Raw genomic sequence first — 21,233 nt, forward strand, 5'->3', positions numbered from 1 at the left:
TTTGTCTGCTTTCCTTATCATCATCAAGTCCTTTCATTTTGCTTTGACACAGCTTTAATCTGTTTATGACACAACACAGTTCTGCCCAGTTGAACTGATGCATTTACCACACCACTCTGAATCCACACTGTATATATGAGGAAATGTAACCTTATTTAATCCCATCTATTGCACTCAGCCCTTCAGCGTAATCACATTGGCTAAATATAAAACAGAGCAGCTGGTGCCATTTTGTCTTATGAACATCTGACAACATAACAGGATTATCAACACTCTCACACCACACATGAAAATGGCACCATTGCTTATTATTTACCACTGCAGGCACAGAGGAAGGTCAGAGGTCGGAGTCTGGCTGGGCCATATTTTTAACATTTTTACCTGTAGTGATTTCACTTTCCCATGAATGCTGTCCTGAGATGCCCCGAGAGCCTCACTGGCCTCCGATGAGTCAGAAACAAAGATAGAGTCATGTGACAGGGCCTTGTTGCCCAGGCTGATCTTTGACCTTTGAGAAACAGGAAAACAAACAAATGAAGTCCAGAGCGATGCTTTACAGGTTTGAGAACAAAAGAAACTCAAGTGGCTAGAGTCAGAGAGGCTTAAAATAAAAATAATAGAGTGACAATAACAAAATTTACTATTGGTTCTACATGCTGTCATTTTCTTTCATCTAACAAAAAAGTCCTAAACCCAATAAAACTGATTTCTTTTCGGTTATGGTTAGTTGTCTTCTTATGAGGACTGTAATAAAATTTAAACTGATATATCCTGTGGCACTGACAAAGAGCAGACAAGGCAGGAAATGGCACAACTTAGGAAAACAAAAAAAATTCAGGACTCGTCCTCAGGAAGAGAAATTCCTCTTGTTACAAAAACAGGAAGCAAAAGCCTCCACTGAGGTGAGTTCAGCAGAGACGGATGTTAATGTACAATCTTTCTTTCCTAAATGAATTCTACTAAAGAGAAAATATTTATCTGAACAGCTGGGGGAACTCTGCAGGGTGGAAACCTAACAAAAATCCTCAGCCATAACCATACTACCTGTGCTAACACAGTAACTTGTAAGGTAAATTATCATATAAAATAGCTGCTGCTGCAGAGGCGGAGCTAGAGGGGTGGCCCTGGTGGCACTGGCCACCTCTGAAATCTCACTGGACACAACAGGTGCCACTCAGGTGATTGGACAAGTCACTGGAAGAGGAGACATCTTTTCAGACTTGCATGAATCACCACTATCACTATACCAGTCTTAAGTAAATTTCAAAGAAGTTTCCCAATTATTCATTCTTTAAAAACATTGACATCTGGCTACACATTTCTAGACATTACATTTTTTCCCTGTGCAAGTACAACTACTATTGTTATGTAACACTACTAACCTGATGTTAGCATGAGGCTACGTAGAAGTGCTAATCTAGTTATATGCTAGCACTAGATTAGTTTTAAGCTAATGTTGGGAAACCATGTCATATTTAGTTTTTAATCAGTGCATTTAGGGACTAAACATCAACTCAGTTAATCATAAGATTTTCACATTGGAGCTCAAAATAAACTACAAAGATGCTAAGCTAGCACTAGATAATCCAGTTTAAATGGGAAGCTAGCAAGGCTGCTAGTTACATTCAAAGGTTTACATTCCGACTGTTTTTGTGGAGTTTGTTCCTTCTGTCAATAGAATAGAATCACAATTGTATAAAATTTTTTTCATCATGTGAACACACAACTGATGAGATCACTAATTTCACTATGACCCCCCCCATGTATAAAAGTCTAGCTCCACCACTGTGCTACTTGCCAATAAACCACACAAATGTAAAAGCTTCCTCTTGTGTCGGTGTTTTATGAGCAGAAACAGAAAGGTACAGATAGTTAATCATGGTTAACCTGTAGACTTTGAACAAGATGGATATTTTAACATGTATGTGATCTCACCCAGATCCTTTTTCCTTTTCTGATCGAGTGAGTGTGTTCTCTGACGTTTTGCTGACATTGTCGCTCGACTGGCTGGCTTTAAGACCGTCGTCTACCCCTCCTGCTGATGGCTCCTTTCTCTTCTTCCTGGCAAATAATTTTTTAAATGTCTGGAACTTGGATTTCTTTTTTCCTAAGAAGAAAAGAAAACAAAAATCATTACAACTCACAAGGCTGCACAGCGATATAAAATAATGAAAAAATGGTGCAACCACCATCTTTACACACTGCCCTAACATGAACTCTAGTTAAAAAGCCCTTTGCTGGCTGTAAAAGGTGCATGTAGCAGAAGAAACAAAAGAAAACACACAGAAAAAGCTGGTAAACCATCCCCCCAACAGAGTTCACATCTATTAGCGCCACAGTGGAAAATCTCATCAGCTCTTTTATAACTTCTCAAACAGATACAAACCTCCACGCCTTCCACTGCTCTCAGTCACTGATGGTATTTTCATGGTCCAGCAGGGCTGTAAACAACTCAACAAGCAACTATACTTTTTCCCCTTTACTTGGTTATTTAATCAGTCTACTGTTGCTTGTCATGCTCTACTTAAGCGATCACCAACTCCGGACCTCTTGGGCCAGTAGCTGCGTTTCCATTAGAAAATAAAGGCAATATTTCTAAACTTTCAACAAAGTACAGTTGGGATTTGCAGGTGTTTCCACTGACTGGTGTTTAGCGCATTAGCCATTATTCTTGTAAAATCTCGTCCCACGAGACTCCACTTTGAGGAAGATGGAGATTTCTAATTCTCTGTAAAATTCTAATTCTCTGAAAAAAGTGTTTCCATTGCACTTTTGAGATATACTTCTATGATTGACATGTCTGATAAACCACCTCGTGAGAATGGAAAAATGTTTTAACAATATTTTAAGAGGTTTTTAGAAATTTAAGTGTTTCCATTACTAGTTTTTTATTACAATATTTAGGTTTTGCGCAATTTTAGGGGCAATGGAAACACAGCTAGTGTCCTGCAGGTTTTAGAGGTTTACCTGCTGCAACACACGACTCAGATCAATGGGTCATTAAGTGGCTTGTACAGAACTTGACAGGTTTTTGGAGAACCATTTCCTTTTAATCATGTGTTGCAACAGGGAAACACAAATACATGTCTCAATGTTTTGAAATCTCCTCTAAGACTTTGTGTGAATGTGTACAACATTATCATGCATCGGGGGTGCCCAAGTTCAGACTTTGAGATCTACGATCCTTTAAATTTTAAATGCATCCCTTCTCCAGCACACCTGAATCAATTTTCCTGGAACAAAAAGTTGTATAGTTTGGTTCCCCAGCCTTGGGATGCTGCTGGGCAACAACGGCTCCTGAAGTGCACATAATGGATCAAACGAGTCCAGAACGAGGAGTTTTAAGGTCAGAAAGTTACATATTGAGTCTTTAATCTTTAATCAAATTGTCAGGATATTTGGGTTCCAGGTTTTTATGACAAACAAAAATGTATCTGATAAAGGCTATAGTGGTGGTTCTATTCTTTTAAAAGATGATCAACAACAATCGAAGACTGAACTCATTATAGACTGAGACAAAGCCCATTTGCAGCATCATGCTGGGAGACGACCAGGTTTTATATTTCAGCTGATGGTTAAATAACAGACGAAAAATAGACAGAAGAAAAGCAAAGATAAATATAAAACAACTGATGAAAAACTATCCTGAGAATCCACATCCCTGGGCAACAGACAGACATGTTTTAGAAGACACTAAAAATAGAGACATTAAAGTTGTCATTCTTGTCCTTCTCCCTGTGAGGAATCCTTGAGCATTCCTCCTTTTCTAAAAATATACTTTCTGGTTGGAGCTAAATCATAACTGAAAAATCTTAGGAATGTAAATCTGGCATTAAGAGCAGGGATGCTTAAAATTTCAGTCATTTATGTTGAAACATTTTCAGCATTTCACATTTTATAGTCCAGGGCCTATCCTTTGATATCTTATGCACAACATTAAAAAATAAACTACAAAAAAAGCTTTTCTTTCTGTTATATGCTTAAAAGAGAATCTTGATTATTTGCCACTCGAACAATTGGAAAATAATTAGATTTTTCAGCCAATTTCTACAAAGAGGTCTTGGATGCAAGTCCTTCGCTCCCTTACAGCGCCCGACACGACAAAGTCCTGGGTTTGCTTGAGGCGCTTCCAACATGGTTTTCAGTGATGGCCATCAGCACAGGCAAAATGAAATATCAGGGGGAAGCACCACCCTACTGTGCCATTTATTGTGCTATTTTAAGGCACAATGCAGTATTAAATTAAAGCTCTACACTCACAGAAACTTTAAAAAGGTCATTGAATCAGTGGAAGGCCACCATACCTTCATTGTCATGGCGAGGTTGAGATATCAGAATTTCCTTGTATACATTTTCTAGGCCCCTAACCTGACTGCGGACGGACTCAGAATCGTGGGGATTTGAATGGAGTCTATGGTCAATATTAGCTGACACTCTGAGAAGAAGGTGACCTTTGAGGGGAAACTATGACATGGACTTTTCTACTCTACTCCCCTGCTTTAAGAATGGAAAAACAAGAGCAGGACTAAGTTGCCTTGTTCTGGTTATTTTTATAACAGCAGCACTTCTTAAGGTTAAAGAGAAAGCTTGTACACTTCGCTCACCTTTGCATGCAGAAGACTTGTAGTATTAGAATATTAAAGTCCACATTTTTCCAAGTACATACACTCATCACCCACTTTATCAGGTCCACCTTGCCAGAACCGGGTTGGACCCCCTTTTCCCTCAAAACAAGTTGTAGGAAACCTTCCTCAGAGGTTTTCTCCATATTAACATGACAGCATCACACAGTTGCTGCAGGTTTGTCGGCTGCATCCATGATGAGAATCTCCCGTTCCACCACATCCCAAAGCTGCTCTACTGGACTGAGATCTGGTGGCTGTGGAGGCCGTTGGAGTCCAGTGATCTCATCGTCATGTTCTAGAAAGCAGGTGGAGATGATCTGAGCTTTGTGACATGGTGCATTATCCTGCTGGAAGTAGCATCAGAAGATGCTCCACTGTGGTCATAAAGGGATGGACATGGTCAGCAACAATACTCAGGTAGGCTGTGCTGGTTAAACCAGGCCACGTTGGTACTAAGGGGCCCAAAGTGGGTCAAGAAAATCTCCCCCCACCATTACACCAGCAGCAGCCTGAAGCGTTGATCCAAGGCAGGATGGATCCATGTTTTCATGATGTTTCCAGCAGATTATGAGCCGAGCATCTGAATGTGGAGCTGAAATGGAGACTCATCAGACCAGCAACGTTTCTCCATCGTCTATTGTCCAGTGTTGGTGTGTGTGTGTGAATTGTAGCCTCAGTTTCCTGTTCTTAGCTGGCAGGAGGCACCCGGTGTGTCTTCTGCTGCTGTAAACCATCTGCTTCAAGGTTGGACGCGTTGTGTGTTCAGAGATGCTGTTCTGCAGATCTTGGTTGAAACTTATCTGACTTCCTGTTGCCTTTCTATCATCTCCAACCAGTCTGTGTACTCTCCTCTCACATCCACAAGACATTCTGGTCCAGACAACTGCTGCTCACTGGACATTCCTCTACTATAGGTTGTGTGAAAATCCCAGAAAATACTCAGATCAACAACCATGCTACGTTCAAAGTCTCTAAAATCTTCTTTCTTCCTCATTCTGATGCTCAGTGTGAACTTCAGTAAGTTGTCTTCACCACGTCTACATGACTAGATGTGTTGAGTTGCTGCCATGTGATTGGCTGATATTTGGTAGATATCTGTGTTAACAAATAATTGGACCTAACAAAGTGAGCGATGAAACAAACAGATTATTCATGTTTTGTTTTTTCTTTAAGTTAAAAATGAAAACACTTGAAACTTCATGATCTGTTTCAAGATGACTAACGGCTACAACCAGAGTGGTCACAGTGGCCTCATGATGATGAAGATGATGATGATGGTGATGATAATGTGGACACATAGCTGTGCAGTGGAAATGGGATTTATGGTATAAAGATGTAACTCAACAATCACATTAACTTCACTGATACACTCACCTGCTGAAAGAGAGTGATTCAACATGGACTCAGTTAAAATCCATTAAGTTTTAATATTTCAACCCTTTCTGCAAATAATAAATTCTGCAATCAAATAAAAAACAAACAAACAAACAAAACTCAAACTGCTACCTGAGCACTCTTCCTGGACCTCAGCAGGCTCCTGATTGGTCAAGTCTGGAGGTCTGGATGCCATGGCAGCACTGTCACTGCTGAGAGAAACACAGAGACAATGAGCATAAACCTTTCTTAAAACATCCTCATAAGCCACCACAGAGAGATCCAGCTGAGACTGGAGACTCAGATCATCCACTGCTGGTTCAACAGGAAAGAGGAAGCTTAATAACTTATGATCCAGTGATAGAACTGATCATCTGAATAGCTGAATTTGGTAAAACAAACTACTGATATGGCTTTGGCAAACTCAGATCAGAGTATTTGGTTATCTACGCTATCATTCATTTAAGTGCCATTGCATCAGCAAGATTTAGGTTAATACTTTCTATGTGGGTGGAAAATTCAGCATGAAAAGAGTTGCTGCAGAAACTAAGAATTTTATACATTAAAGTGAGTGAACCTTCCCCAAATAAAAAATCTATTAAAAAACAGCAGAGTAGTGCCCTATTTTTTTCCTCTAGGATGTAGCTTTATTTAGCCACACAGATGGTTTTGCTTGATTTTGACAGATTGGTCAAACCTCAAAGCCCCTTACTCCCTTGTAATAAAGCTTTTGTCAGTAATTTTTGATAATGTCTTTTTATTTGATAAACACAAACTCTGTGGTGGGAACCAGCTTCTTTCAGTTTCTTTCCTTCTCTGATTTTGAGAAGGTTATCCATGCCTTTATTTCATCCAGACCTGATTTTTCTAACAGTCTGTACTCAGGTGTGCGTCAGTCCCTGAAAGATCATGTTACACCTGTGTTGGCCTCCTTGCACTGGCTCCCCATTCATTTTAGAACTGATCTTAACGTTTTAGTCTTTGTTTTTGAACAGGTTAACTCCCTCCTATCTCTTGGATCTCTTAACTCCCCACACTCCTCCTAGATCGCTGAGATCTGCAACCAGTTCCTTCTTGCTGATCCGAGGTCTAGGTTGAAACAAAGTGGGGACAGAGTTTTTCACTTGTTGCTCCAACATAGTGGATCAGCCTCCCTTTGCACATTAGGATCTCACAATCAGCTGAAAATTTTAAACCCCTAAAGACCCATTTTTATTCTCTTGCTTTTAAACCAGACAGTGAAGGCACTGCTTGACTTTCTCATGGTCTTTTATTATTCTTGTTTTTATCGTTATTTGCATTTGTTTTTCCAACTTGTGCAGCACTTTGTTCAACACTTGTTTTTTTTTTTTAAGTGCTTTATAAATAAGATTGACTTGACCTGGGTGGGGCCAAACTGGCACTTTCATAAATCCTCATTCATTAAACATGGACTGATGTATATAGTCATACCCCCGCCTATCAGGACTACCGACGCTTCCTTTTAAAGTAAAGACAAGTAAGTTTCTAGCGAATCAACAGCTGCTATAGTGAGACTCGAAATAAAATTCTTATTCTTCATTAAAACAGTTAAACCAGAATTTATATTAAAATAAATATAATTTATTATTAATATGAAAAAGCTAGAAAGTTTTCCCTGCTCTGGGCCGTTATTAATGTTTTATATAAAATAAATATATATACTAACGCAGAGAAACAACAGTGTATTTCTTTTATAAACAGGACAGAATAATTTTTTCATTCTGTCATGTTTAATGTTAGTGTGAACGGGGTCTAACCCTCCATCAGGTGAAGCGACTGGAGAGTTTCTTGTCAGCTGTGTTTACAGTGAGTTGTGTATTACAGAAACAGGCGGAACATTCCAGAGAGTCTGTTGACATGCCGAGAACCTTTTCTCAGTATTAACATTACGCAATCAAATCAGCTGCAGCATATGAACATAACTCCTTAAAATCATGAAACAGAAAAAAATAATAATAATAATAAAGATAATGATAATCATCTCCACCTTTTCTCTTGTCATTGCGCCGCAGAGACAAAATCAGACTGATATCTCTGACTTTGTGATATTACTTTTTATTATATCCACATTCTTATTTTACTAGATATAAAGTGCATCAAATGTCTATAAACACACTGCTGCTGCTGTTATGAGATATTTGTGCTGGGTTAATCATTTCCTGTCAGATGCCACAAAGAGTTCACACACCAACACACACACACTTAAAAAGCCTGAATAACATCTCTAGGAAACAGACACCAACAGACTGACATTTATATAACACGTCTATGATATGACATTATGCAGAACCTGAGGGATGCTGTAAATGTTTATGTCCAACAGTTCAACAAGTATTGTTCGAAAATACGATTTCATACTCGTATCTGGGTTTTCTGATCTGGACAGAGAAGTAGTTTAGTTCTGGTTCACGTCGCTGTTCATGCTAGCATTTCCTTTTTACATGCACAAACAAATTCCTGATCAGACACATATGAATGAGGGCAGGCTCTAACAGGACAGCTTCTCAACAAGCATGTTGTTGACAAAGCTTCAAAACTTCCAAAGCAATCCTGTCTGCACTTGATCGATTTATGCAGGCTTTATACACTGCCTGGCCAAAAAAAAAAAGAGAAAAAGTCACTGCCTGGATTTAACTAAGAACATGGATAGAAGCCTCTCATTGGATCATTACTGCATGGGCAGTTATTTTTCAGCTGCAACAAGTTATTTAACCCCAGCTGATGCAATGAGTAGCTTCTCATTTCTTAAACAACCGTGTGGAAAGACACATCCGGTGGCCATAGAAAAGATGTTAGTCTGTTTCAGAAGGGTCAGATTATTGGCGTCAAGCAGAGAAAACATCTAAGGAGATGTAGACACTACTAAAACTGGCTCAAGAACTGTTCAACGGATTATTAAAAACTGGAAGGATAGTGGGGAACCATCATCTTCCAGGAAGAAATGTGGTCGGAAAAAAATCCTGAAAGATGGTGATCGGTGATCATTTAAACGTTTGGTGGAATCAGATGGAGGAGAAACAGCAGTAGAACTCAAGGCTATGTTTATTGGAGCCATAAGAAAACCACTCATCGGTGAGGCTAACCGGAAAAAGCGGTTTCAGGTTGCAAGGAAGCATAAAGACTGGACTCTGGAGCAATGGAAGAAGGTCATGTGGTCTGATGAGTCCAGTTTTACCCTGTTCCAGAGTGATGGAGCAGCAGAGTATGAAGAGAGGAGGATGAAGGGATGCAGCCATCATGCCTAGTGCTACTGTTCAAGCCTGTGGGGGCAGTCTATGATCTGGGGTTGCTGCAGTTGGTCAGGTCTAGGTTCAGGATTAGGTTCAGGTCTTGGTTCAGCAACATTATGTGTCAAAACATAAGGTCAGCTGATACCGATAACGAGCAGTTTATTCCATCTTTCCTAATGGGATGGCCATATTCCAAGATGACAATGCCGGATTCATGGGGCTCAGATTGTGAAAGAGTGGTTCAGGGAACAGGAGACATCATTTTCACACACGGATTGGCCACCAGAGTCCAGACCTGAACCACATTAAGAATCTTTGGAATGTGCTGGAGAAAGCTTTGATGATGATGATGGTGATAATGATGATGGGAGAGTCCAACCTCTGCTGCAGAAGCTTATTAAAAGTGTGTGACCTTATTTTTTGGCCAGGCAGTGTATAAAGAAGTCTTTAAACAGTCTTTGGCTATAAGGGTGGGGTTGGAGATCAGGGTCAATGTGACTGACCTGCGCTCACTTCCAAAGCTGGCTCCCCATGCTGGCATCCTCCGCTTCATCTACGATGGAGAGGGGACAGAGGAGGGAAGGGAAATCGAAACCCAGGCAGAAAGATGGATTTGCACAGACAGAAAGTTAAAGATGATATGTAGTATGAGGAACACATAAAGAGTGAGGGGGAGTGAGAAAAAAGGAGGACGAGACAAACACAAGACAGGGGGAGGGAAGGGGTCAAAGAGACGGGTTGTGGGAAAGAACAGCATGAAAGGAAAGAAAAGTCCGTTAGATAAACAGAAGAATATTGGGAAGATAGACAAAAGGGAAAACAGGCTTACAGTAAACAGAGGGCTTCCAGAAGAAAGCAGCAGTCAAGTTTGAAATCAAAGAGCAAAGGAAATTGTTTTATAACAATACAACTACTTTTTCTTTTACTCTGAGCCACAGCTTCAGTCCGTCAACTTAATTAACTAAAAGTTGGCAATCTTTGTTCTTTTTTATCTTATAAAAAGACAGCTACAGAGACAACATATGTTCAGAGACATCTTTGTGTATGTTCTATGATTTTTGATAATTTGTATACAGATTTGTGGCGTTGAACCACTTTCAGCAGGAATATCTTTAACTGGCTTTCGTGAGTGTGAGTGAGTGGACCATGGCAATATCTTGATTCTTTTCTTTTACAGCCTTTATGTTGTAGATTTGTTCTTGTGTTTGGGATCATTTTAGTCAGTTTCAGCCAAATTGTAGCAGCAGAGAGAAGCCTCACATTTGACTCAAGAATATTTGGGTATATTAACATTAACACGTTAACAGAAGAGTTAATGGTCTACTCATGATAATAATGCATCCCTGGTCCTGCAACTGCAAAACAACTATTTGGGCTCTTTGTGCCGATGTGCTGTGTTTGGCTCCAATCATCATGCTGTGCATTATGACTAAACATCTCCCCTCTAGTCTGGTCTGTTCAAAGGACATTGTTCTCAAGGTCTTGTTGTCTGTTCAGATTAGGGCTGGGCGATATGAACAAAGTCATCACGATATACGATATATATCTCGATATACTTTTTTTTGTCAAGTAACCAAAGAGACAGTTCTAATTTACAGCCTTCAGTGCTAAATACACTTTTATTAAGGATCAGCAGCACATGTGCATTAAAACAGCTGAATTAAATTAAAGTACCTTTATATTAAATTAAATGCTCCTAAAACAAAATAAATTTAATTTTCAATGACAATAACAAAAAATACAGCTGTGCAAAATGCAAAAGAAAATATGCTGTTAACTCAAAACAAGCTGTCTCGATATAAACGATATTCCTTCCTTCTATATTGCGTCTGATAAAGTCTCGATATATTTGAAAACCTTGATATATTGCCCAGCCCTAGTTCAGATTCAACTCTACAAAGTTAAACTATGCTGATATCCTTCTCTCAGAGAGAGAAGGCTTTCTCCAGCAACACTTCCAAACAAGCAATACTTGAACCTTAAAATTAAACACACTGAGATCTGCAGAGTCTGAGATGTAGCTTCAGGGCTTGTTACAGTTTTTCAGCTTGGAGTGAACATGCTGGGACACCCACTCCTGGAAACACTGGTTACTTATGTTTTCCACTTGATTACCCTTCCCAGATCGATGCACTGCCACAGTTGTGATCATAGCTGATGTGTTTCCTCCTTGGCATCTTGTTAAGATACACCTTAATGCTCCAGAGCAGCAAACCGCCACAACTTCTGCTTTCAGAGGTGATCACCCGTACTGGTGATCAGTTAATTAAGTGCTCTGGATTAGCAGCACCTGGCTGATGCTTACCCTCCCTCAATAATCCTGTGGAAGCAGTAAGGCTGTTCTTGAATAGTAACACATTTGTTTTTCTTAAATAATTTATGGAATGTATTTCTCTAAGGTTGAATTACAGAATTTACAGAAATAATAAAAACTGAAGGATTTTTTTTGTAATGTCCTTGTAAGTTAAACCATAGAATGATCCGTTTACAGTGACTGAGTCTTTGTATGTATGTTAATGAGCGCGACAGAACACTCCCTCAGCACATGAGACAGATTTTACAGCAAAACAATAACAATCTCGCAGTCTGGCACATTAAAAAGGGTGTGAAGAGCCTTATAAATCTGTTTTTATACCAGTAAAACTATATTTCACAGAAACAGCAGAATTCTTTAGACAGAGACATATAGGTTACATCATTTTATAGATCCCACAACAACTGCCTACTGGAGGCATTCATTGTTTTCCTTTAGGCCAGCTGTACAACACACACTTTTTTCCACTTTGTGTTGCTCCAAGACAATATTCAAGCAGCTACTTTTCACTTTTTTCCACTAACTTTGGCTGCTTTACTAAGTACACAGTCTAAACACTCATGCATATCATTAGCTTCATTTGAAAGTACAACACGTGTACGTGTGTGTGTGTGTGTGTGTGTGTGTGTGTGTGTGTGTGTGTGTGTGTGTGTGTGTGTGTGTGTGTGTGTGTGTGTGTGTGTGTCAGCCACATTACATAATCGTGGATTAGCATGCTGAGGTATTCAGACCAGTAGGGGGTTGCCTTTATCAGACAGCTGAAGTAGCCTGAAGAACTCCCACATACAGTTTAGGTAGTAAATGTCCATATTTGTCTATGAGCTTAAATCTGTGTTAAAACAAGGAATGCACATACATGAACACACACACACACACACATTTTAACGGTCATCCCATCTGCTATCAGTTCAGTCTTGTCCAGCCGATGCCGACAGAACACGGTCAGAATCCATACAACATAAACCCATCACGGCTGGACTGAACGTCGTCCAGCTCTCAGCTCAGAAACGGCCTTCATCAAGGAACTCTGCTGAAAAATGACATCAGCATAAAACTAGAAAGAGAAACGGCTGATTCCAGATGAATGAAGAACTCATGACTTTCTCTACAAGGTTTCTGTCTGTCAGACGTAAAGCAAATCTGGTCTAGTTTAGTCCTAATCCCTTAATGGAACCAGTGTTAACTCGCTCATTGAACCACAGCCTTATGATGCAGACATGTCTGACTCATATCGCTTATTTGTAAATCATCTTGACTCAGGAAATAAAATAATCTTTTATTTCCTGATTAATATGGTTAATAAACTCAGTTATGATCTCCACATTACATCTCTAATCTAATAAAGTAGCATACGGTAGCTCCAACTCAACATGAATCTGTTCAAGCCCAGTCCAAATCATTCTGTACCAAACACTAAACCATGCCAGCATCAGCCAGATTATATTATAACAGCAATCAGTTATAATGAATCAGCAGCAGAGGCAGAGCTAGGCAAAGTACGGCTGCGATTTGTAAGAGAAGCACAATGTAAAACTAGCTTTCATCACCACTATCCTGAGCAGTTTGAGAAATCCTGTAATGCTTTCTGCCTCAGATAACATGATTAAAGCGTGGTAATGATTTTTCATTAGGCTCAAACAGAACACGGCCTCAGCGCCGTCTGTACACAGTGAACGAAGAGCTAAACACAAGCCATGTGAGAACCGATGTGCTCAATGACCAGCAGTGTTTGTGAATGAAATTTGTTTCCTGGTGTCCTCCTGTTGTAGCTTATTCACAAACCACCAGTGAGAGGTGTTTTTATTGCAGAATTTAGATGCTCTAAATATATGCAGAACAAGAGAAAAAAGATCTCATGAATTGTAAAAAAGAGCAGGATGCAAGAGATGTTGATGCCTGCAGCATCATTTTGAGAGTTTGGTTTTGATCAGGGACCAGAGGTGAAGCTAGGGGGGTGGCCACCGAAATCTGACTGGACACCCCCGGTGCCACCACAAGTGAGTGGCAAGTGACTGAAGGACAGAAACATCTTTCCAGACCTGCACAGATCACCAGTGACCCTGTGCAACAACTACTACTGTTATGCAAGGCCTCAATGTTATGTTATACCAAGACTTTTACATAAAATTGTATTATATTTTGATTAAATTCATTTAAGAACTTATTCATGTATTTTCAGCTTTAATGAAATAATGACATTTAATTAATTATTTAATGCTGTATTGTGACACTTTTTTGCCTCCACATATGGAAGCTTCCTGTTCATGCAGATGCAATTCTCAGTACGCGAGGAGTTTAGGGAACATCTGTAAATTCCAGCCTCATCACCAAATTCTCACCATGTGGGAAATATTGAGAAGGCATCTGTAAATTCTATGTGCAATTGTTTGAACAACATTAGCATAATAAATAAACTCAGTGACCAGTTTATAGTTTTGTATTTAGAATAAAGAGAAAATGTCTGTTCTACAGTTCAACAGCATCAGGGCTTCAGACACCGTAAAAAAGGAAGAGTTCTACTCGATCTGGTTTGCTTTAATGCAACAACGACCATTGCAGAGGTCCAGTTTGGATCTTTAATCTTTCATCTTATTACAGGCTTCTCCATGTTATTTAATAAAGCATTAATGGGGAACAGCATGTGAAAAAGAAAGTGTCCTTGCTGGACAGCGAGGGAGAAATATCTTGCCCTCTCCTGTTCTTCTTTTGCCAGATGTTAAAAAGCTTTTTCATGAGTTTTCTCTTGCCCATCTACTTTTCTTAAAGAGCTCAATTTGAGCCAAAAGGCCATAAAAGGATATGAAAAATTATAGAAAGAATGTGGCCAGATAACACAGATCCACACCAGTGTTTCTTTTCATTCCTCTTCCCCTCCTTTCTCTTCATTCTTTTACCTCCTGTCTTATTATCTCACCGTCCTTTCTCTCTTTCTTTGTCTCTCCGTCTCTTGTCAAGCAGCACATACCTCACTGGGAGCGTGGTACAACCGTGGTATTTCCCCTTGACCTAGTCAACCATTCCACACCCAAAAACGGTGACCGAAAGGGAAATTATTCATAAAATTCCACTCCTGAACTCTGAAGAAAGTCACCAAGTTCCCCTTAAAAATTGATCTGAGGATCTCAGAGATGCACTCAGAAGCTGAACTTCTCTTGTGATGTAGAACTGATGTACAGATGTTAAAGATATCCAACAATAACAACAGAGATGAAATGTTTTAGAGTTTAAGAAGAACTTTAACCCTTAAAACTCAGATCCTGGAGCCCCCAAACACTATTGATTATATTGTCAGTGTCTCAGGAACAGTAGCGTGAAACTCTGTGGGGTAAAATGTGATCGATAGTTACCCTTTAGGTGATCTATGCAAGTTTTCCAGACATTTATGTCCCATCCAGGAGGTTAACAATCCAGCCACTAAATGTAGTGTTTATTCAGAGACTATCTGCTAAATCCACAATGATCCATGAAAACAGCATTTATCACATTCCATCATAAAAACATCACTATCACTACCATGTTGCTAAGAGACCTCTACTTAGACCTGGACATGATGATGAAGCCACTTCCTGTCAAACTTTCCACCAATCAGAGAGCTTAGATTGACGGTAACGTCCAATCAGGAGCAGCCAAAGATCAACCAGTGAGCAGAAAGTTCTATGTGTGTGTGAAAAGAAGAAAAATAATGCTCCTCTATGGCTGGAATAAAGCCAAGAAGACGTTTCTGATGCACGGTGGCGCCACAAAGCAGCTGAGCTGGAGTTGGTTTAGTGAGGATAGCAGGTAAATAGTAGCAGGAATAACTGGAAATGAGGAAAAAGTGGAAACATGGAAATAGTTTCTGTTGTGTGTTTGTTTCAATAACATAATTTTTCTTCTGAAAACCAAGACTTGAGTGAACGATGAGATGAGAAAAGGCTTGGTCACTGTTGATCTGTGTGTTATTTCTACAAAGTTCTGTTAGTAATAAATTCTGCTTTCTTCTTCTGGTCGGCCTTTATGCTGCTATATCTATTCATACATTCATTTTACATCATTTTAGCTTCATAATCTGACAGCTGAGGCTGTCCTGGAAAAGTAATGTTTGGATGTTAACTGAGCTTAAAAGGGTTGAGCTTCTACGTGTGTTTAAAAAACAAGCAGAGCAAAAAAAAAAAGAAAAAAAAGAAAGAGTTTTAAGGGTTAAAAATAGAAAAGACTAGATCTCCAACTCTTGTTGCCCTGTTACATGAACCTTGAAATTCCCTGCATTACATTCAAGCAGTCATTATTTAATCCCATCAAACTTTAAAATGTACCAATGACCTACAATAACCTTTAAAAAACAGTATGCTGCAGGGCACAACCACAGTCAAAGCAGATGATAGTTAAAGAGAGTTATGACTGAGAAACACAATACTTAAAAAAAACTCTCTTTCCACTAACAGTGAAATATGCTAACAGTCCATGCACACCACAGCTATAAAATGTGATTGAGGCTGAGCCTGACACGGTCCAAGTCTGTACAGAAATTACAAAAACCTGCAATTAAAACGAGGAAAGTGGGAGTTATTACGCTATAATACAGCGAATCGTTTGCAAGCAACAACACAATAGTGAACCTGAGGCAAAAATCAAATACATCTCAGACACGCAAGAAAAGAGTCTGACTGAATGATTTTTATAATATTCCAGCAAAACAAGGTAAACCAGTTTTTGTGAGAAACTAACGATTACCAGGGTCAATTCTAGTTCAATCCAGCTTCGTTCATGAAGAGATAAATAATAAGAAAAAGTTATCTCAAGACACTTCACAAACAAAAGGTTTACACTCTGATGGAAGTGAGGAGAAAGTACTCTTTAAAGATCCAGACTCGGGTAGACCAGTTAGCCTGCGAGATCAGTGGAAAGATAAAAGATTATTGGGAAACACATAACTTGTCATTCCTGTGGCTCTTGTTAGCAACATAAACCACAGGACATGTTTGACTGGTAGGAGTACATAAAATAGAAGTAGTTTGTAGGATTTACTGACATCTAGCAATAAGGCTGTAGATTACAGCCAAGGTAAGGGCTTCCCACAGTTCCCACAGATGCATCATAGTGGCATATGACAAAAATTATATATCATGGTATTTTTTAACCACATTTTCTACCGTTTAGAGAAGAATTACTACAGTAGATTGGCTATGAACAGCATATTTTAGTGTCATGACAACTCTACAAAAAACACTTTAATATCTACAATGAATCTGTCTTCACATTACTCACCAGAACCAGGCTGTTTGGCTGCACATTGTAAAATCTAAACCAGTTGGCTAAACTTGTTGCCTCCAAAAATTAAGGTTTTTTAACTTTAGTGAGTTTGTAGAACTTTTAACTTAAACAGATTACGTTAAATCTGAAATTACTTCAAGTAAATGAGGTTGTGTAAGAAACCTGATGTGATCATCTCCATGTAAAATCCGGGTTTCATTTTCAACACACATTTTTACATATTTCTACTTTACAAGCCGTGCTTTTGTACTCATGAGGGTGACATTTCTGATGCATTATCCTGTTTGTTATGAAATTGGCTTTAGTTGTCCAGATTCGGGACTATCCGATCAGGTTAACCTTCAGCTAATCAGCATTGTTAGTTTTTGGGAGGACTGCCCGTCTCTTTTGGAGGGGGTAAAAGGTTCCTCTCGCCTCCCAGCTCTCCTTCCTTTGCCACCTTCTGTCCTTCGTCTCCACACCCCTCCTGTTGGAAGGGGGCTGTGCTCTTAGCAACAAGCCCTACATGGGCTCAAGACAGAAAGTGACCAAACACTTCCATCAGTCACTCTGGACAGTCTACATTCATTTACGGCTGCATCACCATTCTTGTTGTACACACTCTGGTTACATAATGACTCTTAGACCAGAAAAACGCAGCAGAGCCTTGTGAGAAAAGTCAGATCAAAGACAAGCAGCGAAATTGTGCCTTGGGAGGATAAAGCTGCCTTCATTTGTATTTCCCATGAAACTCCAGTCAAACAATGTATGGAGGTAACCACACCTTGTTTTTTTAAGTAAAAACAGAATTAAAACTATCCATGTTGTTCATGGAAATCAATGTCTGCTAAGAAAGAAAATAATCTGAAGTGTTAAAAATATATGAGCATAGTCTAATACATTGCCTGTTGCCATAACAAAATACTCTTCAGACTTACACTTTTATGCAAGAAAATGGCAGATTTTTCTTTGTATTTGTGCCAGTCATCCACATAGAAATGCATCTCTCGGGCACTTAATCTGATTAGTTTGGAAAACAACTTCCAGGGTAAACAGATCGACCCCAGAAGTCAAACTTCAAGTAGGATTTTTCAGGGTTTTTGACTTGTGACCAGGCTGTGTGCTGCTATCCTTAGTTTTATTCTCACGAATATGTGCCAAGCCCCCCTTTCTTTGCATGGGAACAGCAGACTTAGCCAACCTTTGCCAACATCTTTTTAATATATTTATTCACATAAATATATAGTTAAAAGCAGACACTAGTAAAGGCCTGTACATACTCTGCAAGAACAGAGAAGTTTGTTTTCTCAAGGAAGCAAGAACAAGAAATTAATTCCAGCCATGACATTTCAGACTTCTTGTTGCCGGCACGTCGCCGGGTGTGTCTAAATAGTTCATATAATATGTTGTACAGATTTTTTGTACTTCTGGCCAGCCTCGAAACTATCCACTCAACCTTGGTAAAACCTATAAGTCAGCAAAAATGACAATTTTCTGCTTCTCAGTTTTCTCAATCAACACGCCCACTTTAAGTTTATGAGCAATAACACAATAGCTTTTAGACAGAAGTAATGCACAGGTAATGTGTCGAGAACAAGTTGCGAGAACTCCCCAACTAGAACTTTTTTTTTTTTAAATCACAGCTCTCTGTGAGAACAAATTTCTCTGTTCTTGTGGGGTATGTACAGATTTTAAAGTAACAGAAACTGTTCTTCTCAACCTTTTGTTTCAACCTGGAGCATCACTTTTCAGCTGAGCTTCACTTTATGAACCATGTGACACGCCAGCAACTGGATATCAACATATTTAGGTAATTTTGGATATGCACAGTGGTTGATTCATCAAAAAAAGTACAAGACAACATTATTAGAGGAAGGAGGAAAAGGAAGAGATAATGGGACAAAGCAAGAGATAAGACAAGAGTCACTATCGGACTGACTTTTACTGGCTAGAGAGAGCTCAGAGAAGAGACAGGATGAAGATGGATGCTGAATTAGCTGTTGTTGGGGGGTCCCTTGTGGGAATGTGTTGTATAGATCAGTGGTTCCCAATTTATTTTACCTGATGACCCACTTTATGCAACTACCTAAAAGCTGTGGACCCTACGCCCACCCCATGTTGAAACCATGCTAGGTTTTATGCATTTATTAGCTAGCTTCTCACGGTAATTGAAGCATTCGGCACACTCCTTTCCATTCATAACACCACAGTTAAGGTACTAATATACATAAAGCCTTATTTATTCATTTATAGTTTTTTCAACAAAAGGACAAATCATCTGCACTGTGGAATTTTCCAGACATGTCTGCGTTAAAGCTAAAAGTTTTATACCTGACGGATGAAGTCTCATTCAAGTGTAAGATATCGTTTGAAAGCACACGAGATGTAGAATGTCAGCCAACTTTATTTACACTTTCAGTACCTGCGAGAAATCAACAAGATGGCTGTGAATGGTAGCATATGAAGCGCTGGCACATGACGCAGTTTCACTGTTTTGGTTGAATACGCTGTGGTCAAAGAATAATGTGGATAGACTGAAAATGACCAGGAAATGGTAAGGAAATAAAATATATTGTTTTTGGTAAGAATAGTTTTGGGATTTGGTGGCGTACTGTGTGATGAACATTAGGGCTGCAATGATTAGTCGACGTTAAGAATAGTCGACAATAAAAATAGTCGACAATGAATTTACCCGTTAACTATTGTCGGCAAAAAAAGGAAAAAAAAAAGAAAACCCTACAGGGTGAGACATTGTCTTCTGTCCTATCTTTACTGAGAGTTACACATGCGCAATAAAGTCCGCCAGGGGAAAAACATGGCGACCGACCAGGGAAGAAAACGGTGGCAGGGGACGTTAAAAGTCTGGGATAACTTTACGTTAAACATATAAAATAAATTAAATACATGTGAGATTTGTAAAGGGGACCTTGTGTACCACGTAAGTACGTCTACAATTTAAACATTTAAAGACGAGGCACGTTGGACATACATAACAACCTCATGCAAGATTTAAAGGCTGAAAAGTGAAATAAGAGCCACTTAATAATTATGAGATACATAATCCGATTGGTCGACTAGTTGTTTTAATAGTCGATAACTAATCGACTATCAGAATAGTCGTTAGTTGCAGCTCTAATGAACATGGAATCTGATGCGCTGGCTGTGAAATGAGGGTGTTGATTTAGTGCCGTTACAGTTTTTTGTCTGAAAAACATCAGAAATAAAATACCCCTACATCAACCAAAGTAACTATTTACACACATGAACACGTGAACTTGTGCATACAGCTGCTGGACCCGGTGCTGAAGCCTCGGGGACCCCCTGTGCTCTTCGGGGGAACCACTGGTATAGATTATTATAGTCTCTCACCACCTCGGCCACGAAAACTCAACCTTCTTGAGCTTATCAAGTGAGCTTAAAAGCAGAAATAAGAACTTTCTACTTCCTGCTTTTCCAAATGAACCATGCCCACTTAAAATTCTGACCAGTAACACAACTGTTAGCAAACACCGTACGATGGAAAAAGTTCTGCTCAGATGATGTGTGAAGAACAAGCTGCCAGAACTCTCAAACCAGGGAAAAAGTGGCGTGGAGAATTAATTCCTCTGTTTATGTGGAGATGAACAGATTGTAAGGAAGGCATCAGAATGTATTACAGAGTAGACTGCTACATAAAACTACACTGATGCTAATGTTGCTAGTTTTAGTGATGAGACTTGTGTGTCCTGGCTAACTTATATTAATCCTATTAGAACTAATTTAATTGACATTAATATCTGTGTGTTTTCAAGAGGATGTGACTTATTTATTTTTATTCTTTTAGGGAATAGAGAAGGGAAACACCACCTTTTAAAAATGCCCCATGTTATTCTTAGCTTTGTCATAAACTGCTTAATATCCAAGCATTTAATGAACTTGGCTTCTTTTCTTAAAACACATTAGCCTCAGAGACAGTATTCGTCCACATTTTGCATATTAAACTAACTTAATTTTGTCCTCTGTAAACTTAAATGTGGTTGTGTTTAGCTTTTTAAATCTGTACAGACGTCATGCAGCTCATCTCTCACTTTTTCTCCGTGTATCAGACAAATAAAATGTTTGTCTGCTCTGCTGAGTGGCCCTAAAAGCACGTATTGTTGGCCTGTCATGAAACGAAAAGGATGAAGACAAAGACGGTGGAAGGGGGTATCAGTGTGACCAACACCCCGCCTATGCAGTTCTGCTACAAAAAAGAAAAAAAAAAGATACTTCACTGTAGTAAAACTCAAGGCACTCGTTATGCTGAACCTCTCTGGTTTGAACACACTGCCAAGCCCAGAGTCCTAAATTTAGCCAATTAAGAGCATTGAAAATCATTGAGGACATCCATCAGCATGAATACACACATACACTGAATATTATATCTGGGAAATGTCTCACTATTTCCCTCTGTAACCT

At 39.2% G+C, this 21,233-nt stretch overlaps 1 protein-coding gene across 1 annotated transcript in view; it reads right to left on the reverse strand.

Moving 5' to 3' along the window:
- zgc:66433 (uncharacterized protein LOC321250 homolog) overlaps positions 1-21,233 on the reverse strand; it is a 53,464-nt gene that overhangs the window by 17,633 nt on the left and 14,598 nt on the right. Inside the window, exons 2-4 of the mRNA XM_041990201.1 lie at positions 6,132-6,211; positions 1,936-2,107; positions 382-508 (exon numbers count right to left, since the gene is read on the reverse strand). Of these exons, the coding sequence (XP_041846135.1) occupies positions 382-508; positions 1,936-2,107; positions 6,132-6,211 (379 nt within the window). The remainder of the gene's footprint in view (positions 1-381; positions 509-1,935; positions 2,108-6,131; positions 6,212-21,233) is intronic.

This window comes from Melanotaenia boesemani, chromosome 7 (genome assembly GCF_017639745.1).
Source record: "Melanotaenia boesemani isolate fMelBoe1 chromosome 7, fMelBoe1.pri, whole genome shotgun sequence".
Taxonomy (NCBI): Eukaryota; Metazoa; Chordata; class Actinopteri; order Atheriniformes; family Melanotaeniidae; genus Melanotaenia; species Melanotaenia boesemani.